This window comes from Arachis duranensis, chromosome 9 (assembly GCF_000817695.3).
Source record: "Arachis duranensis cultivar V14167 chromosome 9, aradu.V14167.gnm2.J7QH, whole genome shotgun sequence".
NCBI classification, from domain to species: domain Eukaryota; kingdom Viridiplantae; phylum Streptophyta; class Magnoliopsida; order Fabales; family Fabaceae; genus Arachis; species Arachis duranensis.
The window spans coordinates 50,658,374-50,678,078 of record NC_029780.3 but is presented as its reverse complement, the minus strand read 5'-3'; the positions used below and the strand labels follow the sequence as shown (position 1 = coordinate 50,678,078).

General features: G+C 40.2%; 1 protein-coding gene and 1 non-coding gene across 2 annotated transcripts; both read right to left on the bottom strand.

The window, feature by feature from the left end:
* Positions 1-5,062: 5,062 nt before the first annotated feature.
* On the bottom strand, positions 5,063-5,166 carry LOC127741849 (small nucleolar RNA R71). Its single transcript, XR_008003054.1, has one exon. It is a non-coding gene; the product is annotated as a small nucleolar RNA R71 (small nucleolar RNA).
* Positions 5,167-9,726: 4,560 nt separating this feature from the next.
* On the bottom strand, positions 9,727-10,428 carry LOC107465529 (uncharacterized). Its single transcript, XM_016084508.1, has 2 exons — positions 10,216-10,428; positions 9,727-10,110 (listed from the first exon to the last, which is right to left on the bottom strand). The coding sequence occupies exons 1-2, from the start codon at positions 10,426-10,428 to the stop codon at positions 9,727-9,729; spliced, it is 597 nt and encodes a 198-aa protein (XP_015939994.1).
* Positions 10,429-19,705: the final 9,277 nt, after the last annotated feature.

Genomic DNA, 19,705 nt, shown 5'->3' with positions numbered 1-19,705 from the left:
TCAATGGCGCCATCAACATGGTACGCTCAATTGCAATCTCAACTCTTTATCACAACTTCGCACAACTAACCAGCAAGTGCACTGGGTCTCCAAGTAATAAACCTTACGCGAGTAAGGGTCGATCCCAAGGAGATTGTTGGTATGAAGCAAGCTATGCTCATCTTGTAAATCTCAGTCAGGCGGATTCAAATGGTTATGGAGGATTGATAATTAAAAGATGAATAAAACATAAAATAAAGATAGAGATACTTATGTAATTCATTGGTGAGAATTTCAGATAAGCGTATGGAGATGCTTTGTCCCTTCCATCTCTCTGCTTTCCTACTGTCTTCATCCAATCCTTCTTACTCCTTTCCATGGCAAGCTGTATGTTGGACATCACCATTGTTAATGGCTACAGTCTCGTCCTCTCAGTGAAAATGTTCAACGCGCTCTGTCACAGCACATCTATTCATCTGTCGGTTCTCGATCATGTAGGAATAGAATCCAGTGATTCTTTTACGTCTGTCACTAATGCCCCACAATCGCGAGTTTAAAGCTCGTCACAGTCATTCAATCCCTGAATCCTACTCAGAATACCATAGAAAAGGTTTAGACCTTCCGGATTCTCAAAAATGGCTGCCAATGGATTCTAGCTTATACCACGAAGATTCTGATTAAGGAATCCAAGAGATATCCACTCAATCTAAGGTAGAACGGAGGTGGTTGTCAGGCACACGTTCATAGGTGAGAATGATGATGAGTGACATAGATCATCATATTCATCAAGTTGAGGAACAAGTGATATCTTAGAACAAGAATAAGCTGAATTGAATAGAAGAACAATAGTAATTGCATTAATACTCGAGGTACAGCAGAGCTCCACACCTTAATCTATGGTGTGTAGAAACTCTACCGTTGAAAATACATAAGAACAAGGTCTAGTCATGGCCAAATGGCCATCCTCCCAAAGAGGGTTCAAGCATAAAAACATGATCAAAAGATGATCCGAAGATTGAAAGATTCTCCAAATACAATAGCAAAAGGTCCTATTTATAGAGAACTAGTAACCTAGAATTACAGAAATGAGTAAATGACGTAAAAATCCACTTCCGGGCCCACTTGGTGTGTCCTTGGGCTGAGCATTGAAGCTTCCATGTGTAGAGACTTTTATTGGAGTTAAACGCCAGCTTTTGTGCCAATTTGGGCGTTTAACGCCGGGAATTCTGAAGTTGACTTCGAACGCCTGTTTGGGCCATCAAATCTCGGGTAAGTATAAACTATTATATATTGCTGGAAAGCCCTAGATGTCTACTTTCCAACGCAATTGAGAGGGCGCCAATTGGGTTTCTGTGGCTCTAAAAAATCTACTTTGAGTATAGGGAGGTCAAAATCCAACAGCATCTGCAGCCCTTTTCAGCCTCTGAATCAGATTTTTGCTCAGGGGCCTCAATTTCAGCCAGAAAATACCTGAAATCATAGAAAAATACACAAACTCATAGTAAAGTCTAGAAAAGTGAATTTTAACTAAAAACTAATAAAAATATAATAAAAACTAACTAAAACATACTAAAAGCATACTAAAAACAATGCCAAAAAGCGTATAAATTATCGGCTCATCAAACGCCTAAAACACGTTACAACTTGGCGTTCAACTCCAAAAATGCCTCTGCACGTGTAAAGCTCAAGCTCAGCCAAAGCACACACCAAGTGGGCCCTGGAAGTGGATTTCTGCATCAATTACTTACTTTTGTAAACCCTAGTAGCTAGTCTAGTATAAATAGGACATTTTACTATTGTATTAGACATCTTTGGTCTCGGTTTTATTCCATTATTCATCTTAGGAGACTTTTGATCATGTTTTGGGGGCTGGCCATTCGGCCATTCCTGAACCATCACTTATGTATTTTCAACGGTGGAGTTTCTACACACCATAGATTAAGGGTGTGGAGCTCTGCTGTACCTCGAGTTAATGCAATTACTACTATTTTCTATTCAATTCAGTTTATTCCTATTCTAAGATATTCGTTGCACTTCACCATGATGAATGTGATGATCCGTGACACTCATCATCATTCTCACCTATGAACGCATGACTGACAACCACCTCCGTTCTACCTTAGACCGGGCGCATATCTCTTAGATTCCTTAATCAGAATCTTCATGGTATAAGCTAGAATTGATGGCGGCATTCATGAGGATTTGGAGAGTCTAAACCTTGTCTGTGGTATTCCGAGTAGGATTCAGGGATTGAATGACTGTGACGAGCTTCAAACTCGCGATTGTTGGGCGTGATGACAAACGCAAAAGAATCAATGGATTCTATTCCAGCATGATCAAGAACCGACAGATGATTAGCCGTGCTGTGACAGAGCATTTGGACTTTTTTCACTGAGAGGATGGGATGTAGCCATTGACAATGGTGATGCCCTACATACAGCTTGCCATGGAAATGAGTAAGAAGGATTGGATGAATGTAGTAGGAAAGCAGAGATTCAGAAGGAGCACAGCAACTTCATACGCCTATCTGAAATTTCCATCAATGATTTACATAAGTATTTCTATCTTTATTTTCTGTTTATTTATTATTATTATTCAAAAATTCCATAACAAATTATTATCCGTTTAACTGAGATTTATAAGATGACCATAGCTTGCTTCATACCAACAATCTTCGTGGGATCGACCCTTACTCACGTAAGGTTTATTACTTGGACGACCCAGTGCACTTGCTGGTTAGTTGTGCGAGGTTGTGAAGAAAGTGCTGAGTTATAAATGCGCATACCATGTTGAATGCCATTATTAGAGATCACAATTCCGCCCACCAAGTTTTTGGCGCCGTTGCCGGGGATTGTTCGAGTTTGGACAACTAACGATTCATCTTGTTGTTCAGATTAGGTAATTTTCTTTTTGTTTTATTTTCGAAAAAAATTTTCAAAAATCTTTCAAAAATTTTTTCCTTTTGTTTTCGAAAATTTTTCAAAATTTTTAAGAATGAATTCTAGAGTTTCATGAAGCATGTTGAAATCTGGCTGGCTGTAAAGCCATGTCTAATTCTTTTAGACTGAGGCTTCCAAACCATCAGCATAGAGGCAAATTAATTGAAATATCAGCTGTTGTATGCTTGATTTATATCCTAAAGTTGGCTGGCTATTAAGCCATGTCCAACCCTTGGATTGGAGCTTTAGGCCAACATTGAAAGATTCCTGGAATTCTTATTAAAAATTTTTGAATTTCTTATTTTCTTTTTCCTATATTTTTTTTGAAAAAAATAAAAGAAAATACAAAAAAAAAAATAAAATCATAAAATAAAAAAAAATATTTTGTGTTTCTTGTTTGAGTCTTAAGTCAATTTATAAGTTTGGTGTCAATTGTATATTCATCTTATTCTTGCAATTTTCAAAAATTCATGCATCTTTGCATTCATATTGTCTAAGCATTAAAGATTTCTAAGTTTGGTGTCTTGCATGTTTTCTTTGCATCAAAAATTTTTCAAAAATATGTTCTTGATGTTCATCATGATCTTCAAAGTGTTCTTGGTGTTCATCTTGACATTCATAGTCTTCTTGCATGCATCATGAGTTTTGATTCATAATGTTCATATTGTGAGTCATTTTTGTTGTTTTTCTCTCTCATCATTAAAAATTCAAAAAATCAAAAAAATATTTTTTCCTTATTCCTCTCAATTTTAAAACTTAGCTATTTCTATAAGTCAAGTCAAATTTTCAATTTTAAAAATCTTATCTTTTCAAAACTTTTTCAAAAATCAATTCTTTTTTTATTTTTCTTACTATTTTTTGAAAATTTTTAATTTGAATTTTAAAATCTTTTTCTTATCTTTAATTCATGATTTTCAAAGGCTTTACTAACAATTAATGTGATTGATTCAAAAATTTGAAGTTTGTTACTTTCTTGTTAAGAAAGGTTCAATCTTTAAATTCTAGAATCATATCTTTTAGTTTCTTGTTAGCCAAGTAATTAATTTTAAATTTTAAAAATTAAATCTTTTTCAACCATATCTTTTTAATCATATCTTTTTATCATATCTTTTTAAATCATATCTTTTCCAAAAATTTGATTTCAAAATATCCCTTCTAACTTCTTATCTTCTTATCTTTTCAAAATCGATTTTAATATCTTTTTCAACTAACTAATTAACTTTTTATTTGTTTTTTATCTTTTTCAAAACCACCTAACTACTTTTCCCTCTCTAATTTTCGAAAATCACTTCCCTCTTTTTCGAAATTTTCTTAATTTATTAATTGTTTCAAATTTTAATTTTAATTTTATTTCTTCTCTTAATTTTTGAAAATCACTAACCCTTTTCAAAATTAATTTTCGAACCCTCTCCCTCTCATCTTCTTCTATTTATTTATTTATTCACTAACACTTCTCTTCATCTCAAGAATCTGAACCTATCCTCACCCTTGTGTTTGGATTCTTACTTTTTCCTTCCTCTATTCCCTTTTTCTTCTACTAACATAAAGGAATATCTATACTGTGATATAGAGGATTCCTCTTCTTTTTCTGTTCTCTTCTTTTTCATATGAGCAGGAACAAAGAAAAAGGCATTCTTGTTGAAGCTGATCCTGAACCTGAAAGGACTATGAAGAGGAAACTAAGAGAAGCTAAATTACAACAATCTAGAGACAACCTTACTGAAATTTTCAAACAAGAAAAGGATATGGCAGCCGAACCCAACAACAATAATGCAAGGAGGATGCTTGGTGATTATACTACACCTACTTCCAAGTTTGATGGAAGAAGCATCTCAATTCCTGCCATTGGAGCAAACAATTTTGAGCTGAAACCTCAACTAGTTGCTCTAATGCAACAAAACTGCAAGTTTCATGGACTTCCATCAGAAGATTCCTACCAGTTTTTAACTGAGTTCTTGTAGATCCGTGAGACTGTTAAGACTAATGGAGTAGATCCTGAAGTCTACAGGCTCATGCTTTTCCCTTTTGCTGTAAGAGACAGAGCTAGAACATCGTTGGACTCATAACCTAAGGATAGCCTGGACTCTTGGGATAAGCTGGTCACGGCCTTCTTGGTTAAATTCTTTCCTCCTCAAAAGCTGAGCAAGCTTAGAGTGGATGTTCAGACCTTCAAGAAAAAAGATGGTGAATCCTTCTATGAAGCTTGGGAAAGATACAAGAAGATGACCAAAAAGTGTCCTTCTGACATGTTTTCAGACTAGACCATGATAGATATATTCTATTATGGTCTGTCTGAGTTCTCTAAGTTGTCACTGGATTATTCTGCAGGTGGATCTATTCACCTAAAGAAAATGCCTGCAGAAGCTCAAGAACTTATTGAAATGGTTGCAAATAACCAATTCATGACCACTTCTAAGAGGAATTCCGTGAATAACGGGACGCCTCAAAGGAAGGGAGTTCTTGAAATTGATGCTCTAAATGCCATATTGGCTCAGAACAAAATGTTGACTCAGCAAGTCAACATGATTTCTCAAAGTCTGAATGGATGGCAAAATGCATCCAACAGTATTAAAGAGGTATCTTCTGAAGAAGAATCATATGATCTTGAAAACCCTGCAATGGCAGAGGTAAATTACATGGGTGAACCTTATGGAAACACCTATAATTCTTCATGGAGAAATCATCCAAATTTCTCATGGAAGGATCAACAAAAGCCTCAACAAGGCTTTAATAATGGTGGAAGAAACAGGTTTAGCAATGGCAAGCCTTTTTCATCATCTTCTCAGCAATAGACAGAGAATTCTGAGCAGAGCACCTCTAACTTAGCAAATATAGTCTCTGATCTGTCTAAGGCCACTTTAAGTTTCATGAGTAAAACAAGGTCCTCCATTAGAAATTTGGAGGCACAAGTGGGCCAGCTGAGTAACAAAGTCACTGAAACTCCTCCTAGTACTCTTCCAAGCAATACAAAAGAGAATCCAAAGAGAGAGTGTAAGGCCATTGATATAGTCAATATGGATGAATGCAAGGAGGAAGGGGAGGACGTAAGTCCCAATAAGGAAGACCTCATGGGACGTCTCCCAACCAAGAAGGAGTTCCCTATTGAGGACCCAAAGGAATCTGAAGCTCATATAGAGACCATAGAGATTCCATTAACACTCCTTCTGCCATTCATGAGCTCTGAAGACTATTCTTCCTCTGAAGAGAATGAAGATGTAACTGGAGAGCAAGTTGCTCAATATCTAGGAGCTATCATGAAGCTGAATGCCAAGTTGTTTGGTAATGAGACTTGGGAAGATGAACCTCCCTTGCTCATTGGTGAACTAGATACATGGGTTCAGCAAACTTTACTTCAAAAGAAACAATATCCTGATAAATTCTTAATACCTTGTACCATAGGCACCATGACCTTTGAAAAGGCTCTGTGTGACCTAGGGTCAGGCATCATTGAGGCATCCTTGACCTAGGGTCAGGCTTTGAAAAGGCTCTTATGCCACTCTCTGTAATGGAGAAGTTGGGGATCATTGAGGTACAGCCTGCCATATTCTCATTGCAAATGGCAGACAAGTTAGTAAGACAAGCTTATGGATTGGTAGAGAACGTATTGGTAAAGGTTGAAGGCCTTTACATCCTTGCTGATTTCATAATCTCAGACACTAGGAAAGAGGAGGATGAATGCATCATCCTTGGAAGACCTTTCCTAGCCACAGGAGGAGCTGTGATAGATGTTAACAGAGGAGAATTAGTCTTTCAATTGAATGGGGACTACCTTGTGTACAAGACCCAAGGGTTTTCTTCTTTAGAAATGGAGAGGAAGCATGAAAAGCTTCTCTTAGTACATAGTCAAACAGAGCCCCCACAATCAAACTTTAAGTTTAGTGTTGGGAGGCCATAGCCAAACTCTAAGTTTGGTGTTGAATCCCTACATTAAAGGAGCACTTATTGGGAGGTAACCCAATTTTTATTTATCTTATTTTATTTTTCTTTTATTGTTCTTTTATGTTTTATTAGGTTCATGATCATGTGGAGTCACAAAATAAATATTAAAATTAAAAACAGGATAAAAAACAGCAGAAGAAAAAGCACACCCTGGAGGAAGGACTTACTGGCATTTAAACGCCAATAAGGACCATCTGGCTGACGTTCAACGCCAGAACAGAGCATGGATCTGGCGTTGAATGCCAGAAACAAGCAACATCCTGGCGTTTAAATGCCGGGAATACACCCTGAGGAGAGCTGGCACTGAACGCCAGAAACAAGCATGGAACTGGCGTTCAACGCTAGAAACATGCTGCAAATGGGCGTTGAACGCCCAAAACAAGCATGAAGCTAGAGTTCAACACCAGAAACAAGCATCAATATGGTGTTGAACGCCAGGATTGCTTGCAGAGGGCATTTTACATGCCTCATTGGTGCAGGGATGATAATCCTTGACACCTTAGGATCTGTGGACCCAACAGGATCCCTACCTATCCCAACTCACCTTCTCTCTTCTTCACTAATCACCTCAATCTCTCCTCCCCAACACCTTTTCACCACTCACATCCATCCATCCTTCCCACCCAAACCCACCCTAGATGGCCGAAACACAAACATCTGTCCCTCTCCTCCATATCTTCTTCTTCTTCTTCTATTCTTTCTTCTTTTGCTCGAGGGTGAGCAATGTTCTAAGTTTGGTGTGGTAAAAGCATAGGTTTTTTGTTTTTCCATAACCATTTATGGCACCTAAGGCCAGAGAAACCTCAAGAAAGAGGAAAGGGAAGGCAATTGCTTCCACCTCTGAGTCATGGGAGATGGAGAGATTTATCTCAAGGGTCCATAACTCAGTAGTAGAGCATTTGACTGCACATCAAGAGAGCATGAGGAATTCCCTCATCAAGAAATCCCTGAGATACCTCAAGGGATATATTTTCCTCCACACAACTATTGGGAGCAACTAAGGATAGGAGCACCAAAATCACTAGGGATCAAGCAACAGAGGCAAGGAAGAAACATAAAGGAGCTCAAAAAGCACCATTGATCCTTCAAAAAGGCGCCACCCTCACTAAGGTGGACTCATTCCTTAACTTCCTTATTCTTATCTCTGTTTTTCAATTTTTAAGCTCTATGTTATCTATGTTTGTGTCTTTCTTACATGATCATTAGTATGTAGTAACTATATCTTAAAGATATGAATAATTCCGTGAATCCTTCACCTTTCTTAAATGAAACATGTTTTTAATACAAAAGAACAAGAAGTACATGAGTTTCGAATTTATCCTTGAATTTAGTTTAATTATATTGATGTGGTGACCATACTTTTTGTTTTCTAAATGAATGCTTGAAAAGTGCATATTTTTTATCTTGTTGTTTATGAATGTTAAAATTGTTGACTCTTGAAAGAATGATGAACAAAGTGAAATGCTATTGATAATCTGAAAAATCATGAAATTGATTCTTAAAGCAAGAAAAAGCAGTGAATAGCAAAAGCTTGCGAAAAAAAATGGCAAAAAAAATAATAGAAAGAAAAAAGAAAAAGCAAATAGAAAAAGCCAATAGCCCTTAAAACCAGAAGGCAAGGGTAAAAAGGATCCAAGGCTTTGAGCATCAATGGATAGGAGGGCCCAACGAAATAAAATCTAGGCTTAAGCGGCTAAATCAAGCTGTCCCTAACCATGTGCTTGTGGCATGCAGGTCCAAGTGAAAAGCTTGAGACTTAGTGGTTAAAGTCGTGATCTAACGCAAAAAGAGTGTGCTTAAGAGCTCTGGACACCTCTAACTGGGGACTTTAGCAAAGCTGAGTCACAATCTGAAAAGGTTCACCCAGTCATATGTCTGTGGCATTTATGTATCCGGTGGTAATATTGGAAAACAAAGTGCTTAGGGCCACGGCCAAGAATCATAAAAGTAGCTGTGTTCAAGAATCAACAAACTTAACTAGGAGAATCAATAACACTATCTGAAATTCTAAGTTCCTAGAGATTCCAATCATTCTAAACTTCAAAGGATAAAGTGAGATGCCAAAACTGTTCAGAAGCAAAAAGCTACAAGTCCCGCTCATCTAATTAGAATTAATATTCATTGATATTCTGAGCTTTATAGTATATTCTCTTCTTTTTATCCTAATTGATTTTCAATTGCTTGGAGACAAGCAACAATTTAAGTTTGGTGTTGTGATGAGCGGATAATTTATACGCTTTTTTGCATTGTTTTTAGGTAATTTTTAGTAGGATCTAGCTACTTTTAGGGATATTTTCATTAGTTTTTATGCTAAATTTACATTTCTGGACTTTACTATGAGTTTGTGTGTTTTTCTGTGACTTCAGGTATTTTCTGGCTGGAATTGAGGGACCTGAGCAAAACTCTGATAGAAGGCTGACAAAGGACTGCTGATGCTGTTGGATTCTGACCTCCCTGCACTTGAAATGGATTTTCTAGATCCGGTCTAGGCTTAATTCACTATCATTTGAGCTAGCCGCTAATAGAACGTACCCCTCACAATCCCTTCCATCTAAGGTAACTCTTATGGAATTTAAATATAAAGTATGGGACAAGAATTGTTTATTATATAAACTATCAAATGGAATAACAATAGTCCTTTCAAAATAATCTACGAAAACATAATATTTGGGTAACCAATCTAGTCCTAGAATAACTTTTAAGTCATACTGAGGCAAACAGATCATATCATGTATGAAAGTCCTATTCTTAATGATAAATGGTACTTTGGGATGTGCTGAACTAGTCAAAGCATTCTGGCATGCAGGTGTACGAACAATCAAGTGAAAATTAAATTTAAAGAAATATAATCCTAACTTGTGAGCAACAATTAGAGAAATAAGGAATGCGATGCACCCGAATCATACAGTACAGTTAGAAATCGATTCTTGACATAACACTGACCTTGAATGAGGGCGTCCGATTGCACAACATCATCAATAGTGATAGCAAATACTCGTCCTTGTTGTTGGGTTTTAACTGGATTTTGAGTAAACCCCTTTGGACAATCCTTGGCAATATGTCCAGGTTCTCCACAAGCATAGTAGTTAGGTGATCCAAACTGGCAAGACCTGTTACCATGCTCTTTTTCGCATTGCTTACATGCAGAGTTTATGTATGCCTGATGGGCTCGTTTACCATTGCCTTGCCTTATTTTACCTTCATTCTTACCCGTAGGGTGAGCAGTAATGTTACCAACTTGTAGGTTCTTGTGCTGTCATATGCCACGTGCTTTAAAATGCACCCTCCGCCCAACTAACTGATGATTGCTAAGATGCCTTGATGGAAATCCTTAGTGACTCGCTTTGGCTGCAGTCACTTTCTTAATACATTCTTCCACTAACTTGCTCTTATTGACTAATTCGGCAAAGTTACGTATCTCCAGTGGAACTATTGAACTCATCAGATCATCACGAAGACCTCCTTCAAACTTCAAGCACTTCCATTCTTCAAAGTCAGTAGGATTCCCTTGACAGATCTTAGAGAAATGAAACAAGTCATCAAAGTTACGAGCATACTCAGCAACAGTCATATCCCCTTACCTCAGCTGCATAAGCTCCATCTCTTTAGCATCATGCACTGCTCTTGGAAAATATTTCTTGTAGAATTCATCCTTAAAATATCCCAAGGAATGTCACCTTTATTATGTTATAGTAGTTGTTGTATCCCATGCCACTAGAACTCAGCTTCTTCCTCGAGCATATAAGTAGCAAACTCCATGTGTTGTCCTTCCGGAACATGCTGCGCTCTCAGTGATTGTTCAATACCTCGAAACCAATTATCAACGTCAGTCACAACGAGTCTACCCTTGAACTTAGGCGGATTAATCTTCAGAAAGGTCGCAAGGGACATAGGTCCTTCAGGATGCCCCAAGTTGTTCTCATCATTCCCATTGTCTTCTCTATGTTCATTTTCATTCCGATTCCTTACTCTAAAACGTTCAACAGCCCTAGCCTTTGCTACCGCAGCCTCACGCACAAATTCTGCCACAATGTTCATGGTAGCTGTTCATACCCTGGGTCGAGCTATCCGACCCGGGATGATTAGCAACGAGATGACCGACCTCCTCAGGTCAAGCTATCTGACCTCTTCTCAAAGAGCTCGGCCAAATTGCCAGGAAAGCCCAACGAAAGGCCCAAATAGAGGAACATGACCCAAATCCAAAGGCAGCTCGGGCCTATAGAGTTAAGGGCGGTTCCCATAAAAGATAAAATGAAGATAAGATAAGATAACTAACTTATCTTATCTACAAAGGTCACTCTACACCATTATAAATACACTGGAGCACCCAAGTATAAATCATACTCTGATTCTACTAAAAACCTGCTTAATACCCTTGCTAACTTAAGCATCGGAGTCCCTTGCAGGTACCACCACCCTCTGGTGAAAAAGGATCAGCAGCGTAGCTAGTCAAACAAGTCGAACACAACAACTCCGGCCACCACCTACCAGCTGGACATGCCTACTCCAACCAGTACAGAAGATCTCATCCGAGATCGACCTACAGTTTTAGGTAACCCTCGGAATATTGGCGCTACTACCGGGGAACCTGGAAGTCATCCCATCACCACGGCAGACGACCATGACAACGACCACGATTCAGATCTAGAGGATAGAACGCTGCACAAAAATGCAGACACTACACCAAAGGATACTCCTCAACTTAACAACAAAAAGAATTCTCCAAATGCGGGAGCCATGGAGGCGCTTCAAGGCTGTTTAAAACAACTTGAAGAAGAAGTTGTACGTCAACGAGAGGCTGAGAAAGACCTACAAAGGGAGATAAGGTGACGCCGGGAATTGGAGGACAAACTCCTAAAACTCGAAGCCGATCTCAAGGCCAAAGCTAATTGATCCCTGATGAGTTCTAATTCACACCCCATTCAAAAATTAGTGAATTAGTTCTTTTGGCAAGCGCACCAAAATTATCGCCAAGTAATAACCCACAGTGGAGTGGGATCGTATCCACAGAGATTGGAAAATTCAAGCAGTTTTAATTGGTTGACGAATTAATCAAGCGGATCAATAAGATTGTGAAGTACAGAATTGTAAATGACTAGAATATAAAGAAAAGCAATAAAGTGCAGAAACGGAAATTGCAGAGTGTAAAGTGCTAAATCATAAATGACTTGAATGTAAATAGGAGTGGGGAATTGCTGAATGTAAAAATTAAGCAGTAAAGAAATAGATAGATAAGAATGGGGAAGTTCATTGAGATTGGGAGATGTTGTCTCTTTGGATCAAATCTAGCTTATATCCTCTTCAATCATGCAACTTATTGACCTCTTGGCAATCATGATTGATCGAGCCCCAATCCCTTGGTGACTCAATCTCTCATATCTTGATCAATAGCCAATTCCTTGGTCTAATTGTTCATGAAGAGAGATATGCTTAGTCCCTGATTATACCATACACCCTTATAGGTCCAGGTAGAGGGAGGATTATATGTCACGTATCCAAACACCAAAACCCAGATTCTACTCAAGTGTGAGAAGGGATTTCAAGCATGGTTTCATGTTTCCTTTCCCAAGGTTCCCATGAAACCTGATTGCATTCAATCTCTTTCCCAAGATAATTGAACACTAAGCATTAAGAACGAAATTCCTTCTAGCAAATCAAAGAGAAGATGAAGAGAAGAAGAATTTCACTATTATCAATCCATCAAGAACAACAGAGCTCCGTCTCTCAACGAGATGGAAGTTAGCTACTCATAGCTCAAAAAGTACTCAAAAGTGAAGTGTAGAAGTGGATCTAAAACTGACTGCTTAACCCTTTCTTCAGTACTCTTTTGGGGTATTTATACCACTCCTAGTAAAATAAAAGAATTACAAAAGTGAAAAGGGAAAATTACATTTTGGAGGGAAAAGAAAACACTCAATAAGTGTGACTTCTCAGCTGGCGTGTGGCTGGCGCTTTACTGGCGTGTCACGTGCCCTTCATTTCTAGCTTAGCGTGCCACGCCCAATCCATCAAGTGGCACACTCATCTCTATATCAACCTTGGCGTTCCACGCCTTCGAACTCATGTGGCATGCCATAGTGAAATTCTTGTGTTAGCGTGCCACGCCTTCAAACTCAAGTGGCATGCCCTTTGCCTTTTTTCACTTTTCTTTGCCTCTAGAAACTTGAACTAGCATGGCACGCGCAGGGTCTGGCGTGCCACGCCCTTGCTGTGTGCTTGGCTAAGCTCCTTTGGAAAGTTGCACTGGTGTGGCACGCCCAGGGTCTGGTGTGCCACGCCCCTTTGTGAGTGAGTGGTTCCTCTGTTTGGCGTGCCACGCCACGAACTCAAGTGGCACGCCCCAATGCTTCTTTGCCCCTCTGAATGACACTGGTGTGCCACGCCTGGTTGCTCAAGTGGCACGCCTAAGTGAAGAATAGTGAGTGGCGTGCCACGCCTTTGATACCAAGTGGCACGCCCCATGTAATTGGCCTCCTTCATCCTCTCTGGAAACTTATACCAGCGTGCCACGCCTAAAGGTTGGCATGCCACGCCCATGATCTTGTCTTGTTCCAGTAGTTGGCGTGCCACGCCTCGGCCTTCAAGTGGCATGCCTAAGTGAGATTGAGAAGTTGGCATGCCACGCCTTCGACTTCAAGTGGCACGCCCAAGTGACTTCTTGGAACTGGCATACCACGCCTTCGACACCAAGTGGCACGCCATAGTGGAGGTTCTTCTTAAGATGGTGAGTTGGCGTGCCATGCCCCTTTGCTCAAGTGGCACGCCCATAGTAATTGATGGGTCAGGCATGCCACGCCCAACCTTGCATGCCACGCCCCTTTTGTGTCCTCTATTTTGCTCTTTGGAATTTTGTACTAGCGTGCCACGCCCAGTCCCTGGCGTGCCACGCCCATATTCATGCTTGGACTTCTTCTCTAGACTTTAGTACTGGCGTGCCACGCCTAGCTCCTAGCGTGCCACGCCAGTGCATTTTTGTGGCATTTGCTCCAAGTGGCACGCCAGTTTTACACGCCCAGCTTCTTGTTTGTCTTCTTCCCATTTTTGATGCCCTTTTTCACTTGAAATTCAGCACAACTCATCTCAAAGTAATGTACCATAATATTCATCAAATAATGCATGAATTATACTGATCAAATGAGATTTATGCTCTTTTATGGTCTTCTTTATGTAAGAAAGAAGGATAGACGATGCAAGTCATCAATCCCCTCATGAGGATAGCTCCTGCAAGGACCAAGATCCATTTACCAAGGAGATCATGAAGACTAAAATCCCAAAAGACTTTAAACTCCCGGATATGACTTTGTATGATGGAACTACAAATCTCGGCCATCATTTCAGCAATTTCAGAAGTAGAATGTACCCTACCGATGCCTCAGATGTAGTTCGCTGCAAAGCCTTTCGAACTACTTTAACAAAGACAACAATTAGATGGTTCGACAATCTACCTCCTAGGTCCATCTCAAGCTTCGACGACTTAGCCAAGATGTTTTTGGCCAGATTCTCCATCTAAAAAGATAAGGCTAGGTACGCCTCAAGTCTATTGGGAATCAAGCAAGAAGAACGGAAAAGTCTTCGCAACTACATGGAAAGATTCAACAAAACATGCCTGGACATACAAAGCCTACCAACAGAGGCTGCCATTATGGATCTCATCAATGGCTTGCGAGAGAGGCCTTCTAGCCAATCCATATCGAAAAAACACCCACATCTCTGAACGAAGTGCAAGAACGAGCAGAGAAGTACATCAACATGGAGGAAAACTCTTGACTAGGAGAGACCTTAAAATTCGGATTCACCTATCCCTCCTGGGATAAGGATAAAGAGTCCAAAAAGAAGGAAGATCGACATTCGAAAAAAACCAAAAAATACCACAATTACACTCCTCTTTGGGTGTCCCTTGTGGATGTTTACAGAGAAGTTTGCCACACAGAAAAAATACCCCCAGCTCGACCACTCAAAGGAAAAAAAGGAGGAGGAAATTGGACCTGTTCCATGGGTTACCTGAAACTGCAGGTCGACCACGAACGAGATCTTTAGTGCTAGTCGGAATCATTGTATCCGATTTATTGGACAAGATGGTGGTGCTGATTCCTTCATCCCCGGAGGGTGGGGGATACCTGCAAGGGACTCTGATGCTTAAGTTAGCAAGGGTATTAAGTAGGTAATGAGTAGAATCAGAGTATGAGTTATACCTGGGTGCTCCAATGTATTTATAATAGTGTAGAGACCTTTCTTGGATAAGATAAGTTAGTTATCTTATCTTATCTTTATCTTCGAGCGAGGTCATCTTATCTTTAAGGGAACCGCCTTTATCTCTATAGGCTTGGGCTGCCCTTGGATTCGGGTTGTGTTCCTCTGTTTGGGCCCTTTATCTCTATAGTTTGGCCGAGCTCTTTAAGAAGAGGTCGGTTGTCCTGACCTAAGGAGGTCGGTCGCTTTGTCGGTAGAACATCCCAGGTCGGACAGCTCGACTCAGGGTATGAACAATGCCCCTGCTCGAGCTCGGTCTTCCTTTTGAGTTTGAATCTTTAGTTTTTAGACTTTGATACTTTTCGGGTGACGCCGAACTCGAGCATTTTTTTCAATTTTGTCTTTGAAGGGTTCCCTTTTTGAATGCAGAACGTTTCGCTTCCTTTAAAAACGCGCGCTTTTGGATTACTGTCCTGGCCTTGGGAACGTGCGAGGGTTTTTAATGCCCCATTAATTGGCTTTTGATGCTCTGTTTCTCTTGGCTTTTAGTTTGAAATTTACTCCCAGAAAACATTTTTCTTCTCTCTTGCTTTTTTGCTATGACTTCCCTTTTTCTCCTCTCTTTCTGTTTTCTTTTGAAAACTTACGTTTCTTGATGTTTCTTCTTGCAACGCTTGTTTGACGATCGTAAGTGCTTTCGACGGCGATTTCTGGCCTCCTCGTCTTCAACCTTTTTCCACATTTTTTCTCCTTGCTCAGGTTGGTTTTGCTTTCCCTTCACCATTTATTTCTGCTGCATTGTGTTTGATTTTGAAGCTCTGGCTTTGACTGAGTGCATGTTTAGAAAGCTTGAATTTTATCGCGCCTGGTTTGTTACTTGTGATGCATGCTTTTTTCCTTTTGACCTTACGTATGCTTCTGAGTGTGTTTTCCTGGTTTGGCTTTTTAGGGCTTTGTATGCTACTACTGATTTCTGAACTGTTGTAACTTTTTCTTTTGGCAGCTCGTTTGATCTTCTTTGCGTTTGTTTTTTCTTGAAAAGGGTTTCTCTGTGTTCTTGCTGCGGGTTTCTGTTGGGACATTAGTCTTTGTAGATTTTCCTAAATCTTTATTCCCTGATTGCCTCCAAAGGATGCCCCTGGACTTTCTTGGTGTGGGTCCTGGGGTTTCCTTTTGCTATTTGTGCCGTGTTTGGACGGTGTTGGCTGAGTTGCTTTAATTTCGTCCGAGATGTTTTTAGTAATCCACTCTCTTTTTCTTGTTTGTAGGACTAGTTGGCTATATCTTCTCGCAAAAATATTGTAGAGACATCTTCTAAGGTTCCCGAGGGTATGTCCGATTGGTTAGACTTCCTTGTTTTGATGTGTGTTTTTGTGGTTAATGCTGAATTCTGTGTGGAGCTTAGGAAGCATCACTGTCTCTGTAAGAGTAGGGATCAAGAGAAGAATTATGAGTTGGTGGCACCTGACTTCGAAGAAAGGGTTTGCTTCCCTGTCCTGACCCAGGGGGAGCGCCTTTTCTTTTATACCTATGACTATTTCTTCAGCCAGTTGGATATCACTTTTCCTTTTACCTCGTTTGAGACTGATTTGTTATGGTCGTGTAATGTAGCTCCTTCCCAGCTTCATCCAAACTTTTGGGGTTTTATTAAGATTTTTCAACTTTTTTGTCAAGAACTGAATATTACCCCTTCTCAAACTCTTTTCTTTTACTTGTTTGTTTTAACTAAGCATGGGATCTCTTCAGAAAAGAAAGCCTCATGGGTTTCTTTTAGATCTGCACAAGGACATAAGGTTCTTACCATGTACGATGAGTCTTTTAGGGACTTCAAGAATTATTTTTTCAAGTTTCAAGCTGTTGAGGGAGCTCGTACCTTTTTTCTGGAAGCGAATGGGGAACCATCCTTCCATTTATATTGGCAGCAGAATGTAGTAGTGTCCCGTTATACATGGGAGATGCTTGATGAGGTCGAACAGGCCTTTGTGATGGTTTTGGAGGATCTTTGGGGGGAACCTCCTCATTTAGATACCAAAAAATGTTTGGGAGACCCCTCCCTTGTCCGAGATATATTGGGTATTACTTGATGTATACTATTTCTTGTGCTTTGCTTTTTCCTCTTTCTTCCTAGTATGATAATTTGTTGTTTTCCAATTTCCAGAGCTGGCCAAGAATAATGATGCAATGAAGGCCTTCAAGAAGGCGAGGAAAGCTACTGCAGCTCAAAACACATCGGCCCATGTAGATGGGGAAGGGACTTCTCAGGTCCCATTGAAGTCGTCTGTGCTGAGCTCTCCTGGCCCGAGGAGAATGATCCCTACACCTTAGATCCATTTAGTGGATCCCCCATAATCTTCTACTGCTGCTGTGGTTTCTTCTTCGGCTGTCCCTCCTCCTAAAAGACCTCGAACCATTGAACCTTTCAATCTGGATGCCCCGGATTTTTACCCTATTGGCTTTGTGGACCAGCAGATCGCACCTTATGGTGCCCTCTCTATGGATGATGTATCTCTCCTTCATCACTTAGATTTTATAACTTGGAGTAGTGTTAAGATGGCTCATATGGGAGCTGCTCTGTATCGAACTGCCCAAAATCTGCCTCTGCATGCTACCAAAGCCTTTATGGAGGAAGCTAAGCAAGTGTTTGATCGGATGAAGGGTCTGAAAGAGGAGTTTGAAGCAGAGGTAACTAAACTGAAGAAGGAGTTGGAGGGGGAGAAGGCTAGCTCTCTTGCTTTGGCAGCTTTTGTGAGGTTGGCTGAGGACACGGCTTTGAGACACAAAGAAAGCTATATCATGTCCTATTGGGAAGTGATGCGTCTTTGGAAGGAGTTAGAGTCGGCCCAGGTTGATTATTCCGAGCTCCAGTGTCACCTTGTAGGCAGTGTAACTACTACTTATGAGAACCTAAAGGAGCAGGTTCGGGTTATTGCCCCTGAGGCCGACCTTGCTTTATTTAGCTTGGATAATGTCGTGAGGATGGCAAGATCAGTCCCGATGATCCTATGATGATGATATTGAGCCACCCTCTGAGCCTGTTGCCAAAGCTTTTGTCGTGTCCGCTCCTTCAACTCCTGCTTGTTCCGTAGCTGGTGCACGAAATTGTGATCATGAATGGCGCCATCAACATGGTACGCTCAATTGCAATATCAACTCTTTATCACAACTTCGCACAACTAACCAGTAAGTGCACTGGGTCGTCCAAGTAATAAACCTTACGCGAGTAAGGGTCGATCCCACGGAGATTGTTGGTATGAAGCAAGCTATAGTCATCTTATAAATCTCAGTCAGGCAGATTCAAATGGTTATAGATGATTTATGAATAAAGCATAAAATAAAGATAGAGATACTTATGCAATTCATTGGTGAGAATTTCAGATAAGCGTATGGAGATGCTTTGTCCCTTTCGTCTCTCTGCTTTCCTACTGTCTTCATCCAATCCTTCTTACTCCTTTCCATGGCAAGCTGTATGTTGGGCATCACCGTTGTCAGTGGCTACAATCTCGTCCTCTCAGTGAAAATGTTCAACGTGCTCTGTCACAGCACGGCTAATCATCTGTCGGTTCTTAATCAGGTTGGAATAGAATCCATTGATTCTTTTGCGTCTGTCACTAACACCCAGCCTTCAGAAGTTTGAAGCTCTTCACAGTTATTCAATCCTTGAATTCTACTCAGAATACCACAGACAAGGTTTAGACCTTCCGGATTCTCTTGAATGCCGCCATCAATTCTAGCTTATACCACGAAGATTCCGATTAAGGGATCCAAGAGATATCCACTCAATCTAAGGTAGAACGGAGGTGGTTGTCAGGCACACGTTCATAGGTGAGAATGATGATGAGTGTCACTGATCATCATATTCATCAAGTTGAGGAACAAGTGATATCTTAGAACAAGAATAAGCGGAATTGAATAGAAGAACAATAGTAATTGCATTAATACTCGAGGTACAGCAGAGCTCCACACCTTAATCTATAGTGTGTAGAAACTCTGCCGTTGAAAATACATAAGAACAAGGTCTAGGCATGGCTGAATGGCCAGCCTCCCAAAGAGGGTTCAATCATCCAAACATGATCGAAAGATCTCCAATACAATAGCAAAAGGTCCTATTTGTAGAGAACTAGTAGCTTAGGGTTTACAAAGATGAGTAAATGACATAAAAATCCACTTCCGGGCCCACTTGGTGTGTGTTTAGGCTGAGAATTGAAGCTTTCATGTGTAGAGACTCTTCTTGGAGTCAAACGCCAGCTTTTGTGCTAGTTTGGGCGTTTAACTCCCATTCTTGTGCCAGTTCCGGCGTTTTACGCCAGAATTCTTGAGCTGACTTGGGACGCCTGTTTGGGCCATCAAATCTCGGGCAATGTATAGACTATTATACATTGCTGAAAAGCCCATGATGTCGAATTTCCAAGAAAATTAAGAGCTCGCCAATTGGGCTTCTGTAGCTCCAGAAAATACACTTCGAGTGCAGGGAGGTCAGAATCCAACAGCATCTGCAGTCCTTTTCAGCCTCTGAATCAGATTTTTGCTCAGGTCCCTCAATTTCAGCCAGAAAATACCTGAAATCACGAAAAAACACACAAACTCATAGTAAAGTCCAGAAAAGTGAATTTTAACTAAAAACTAATAAAAATATAATAAAAACTAACTAAAACATACTA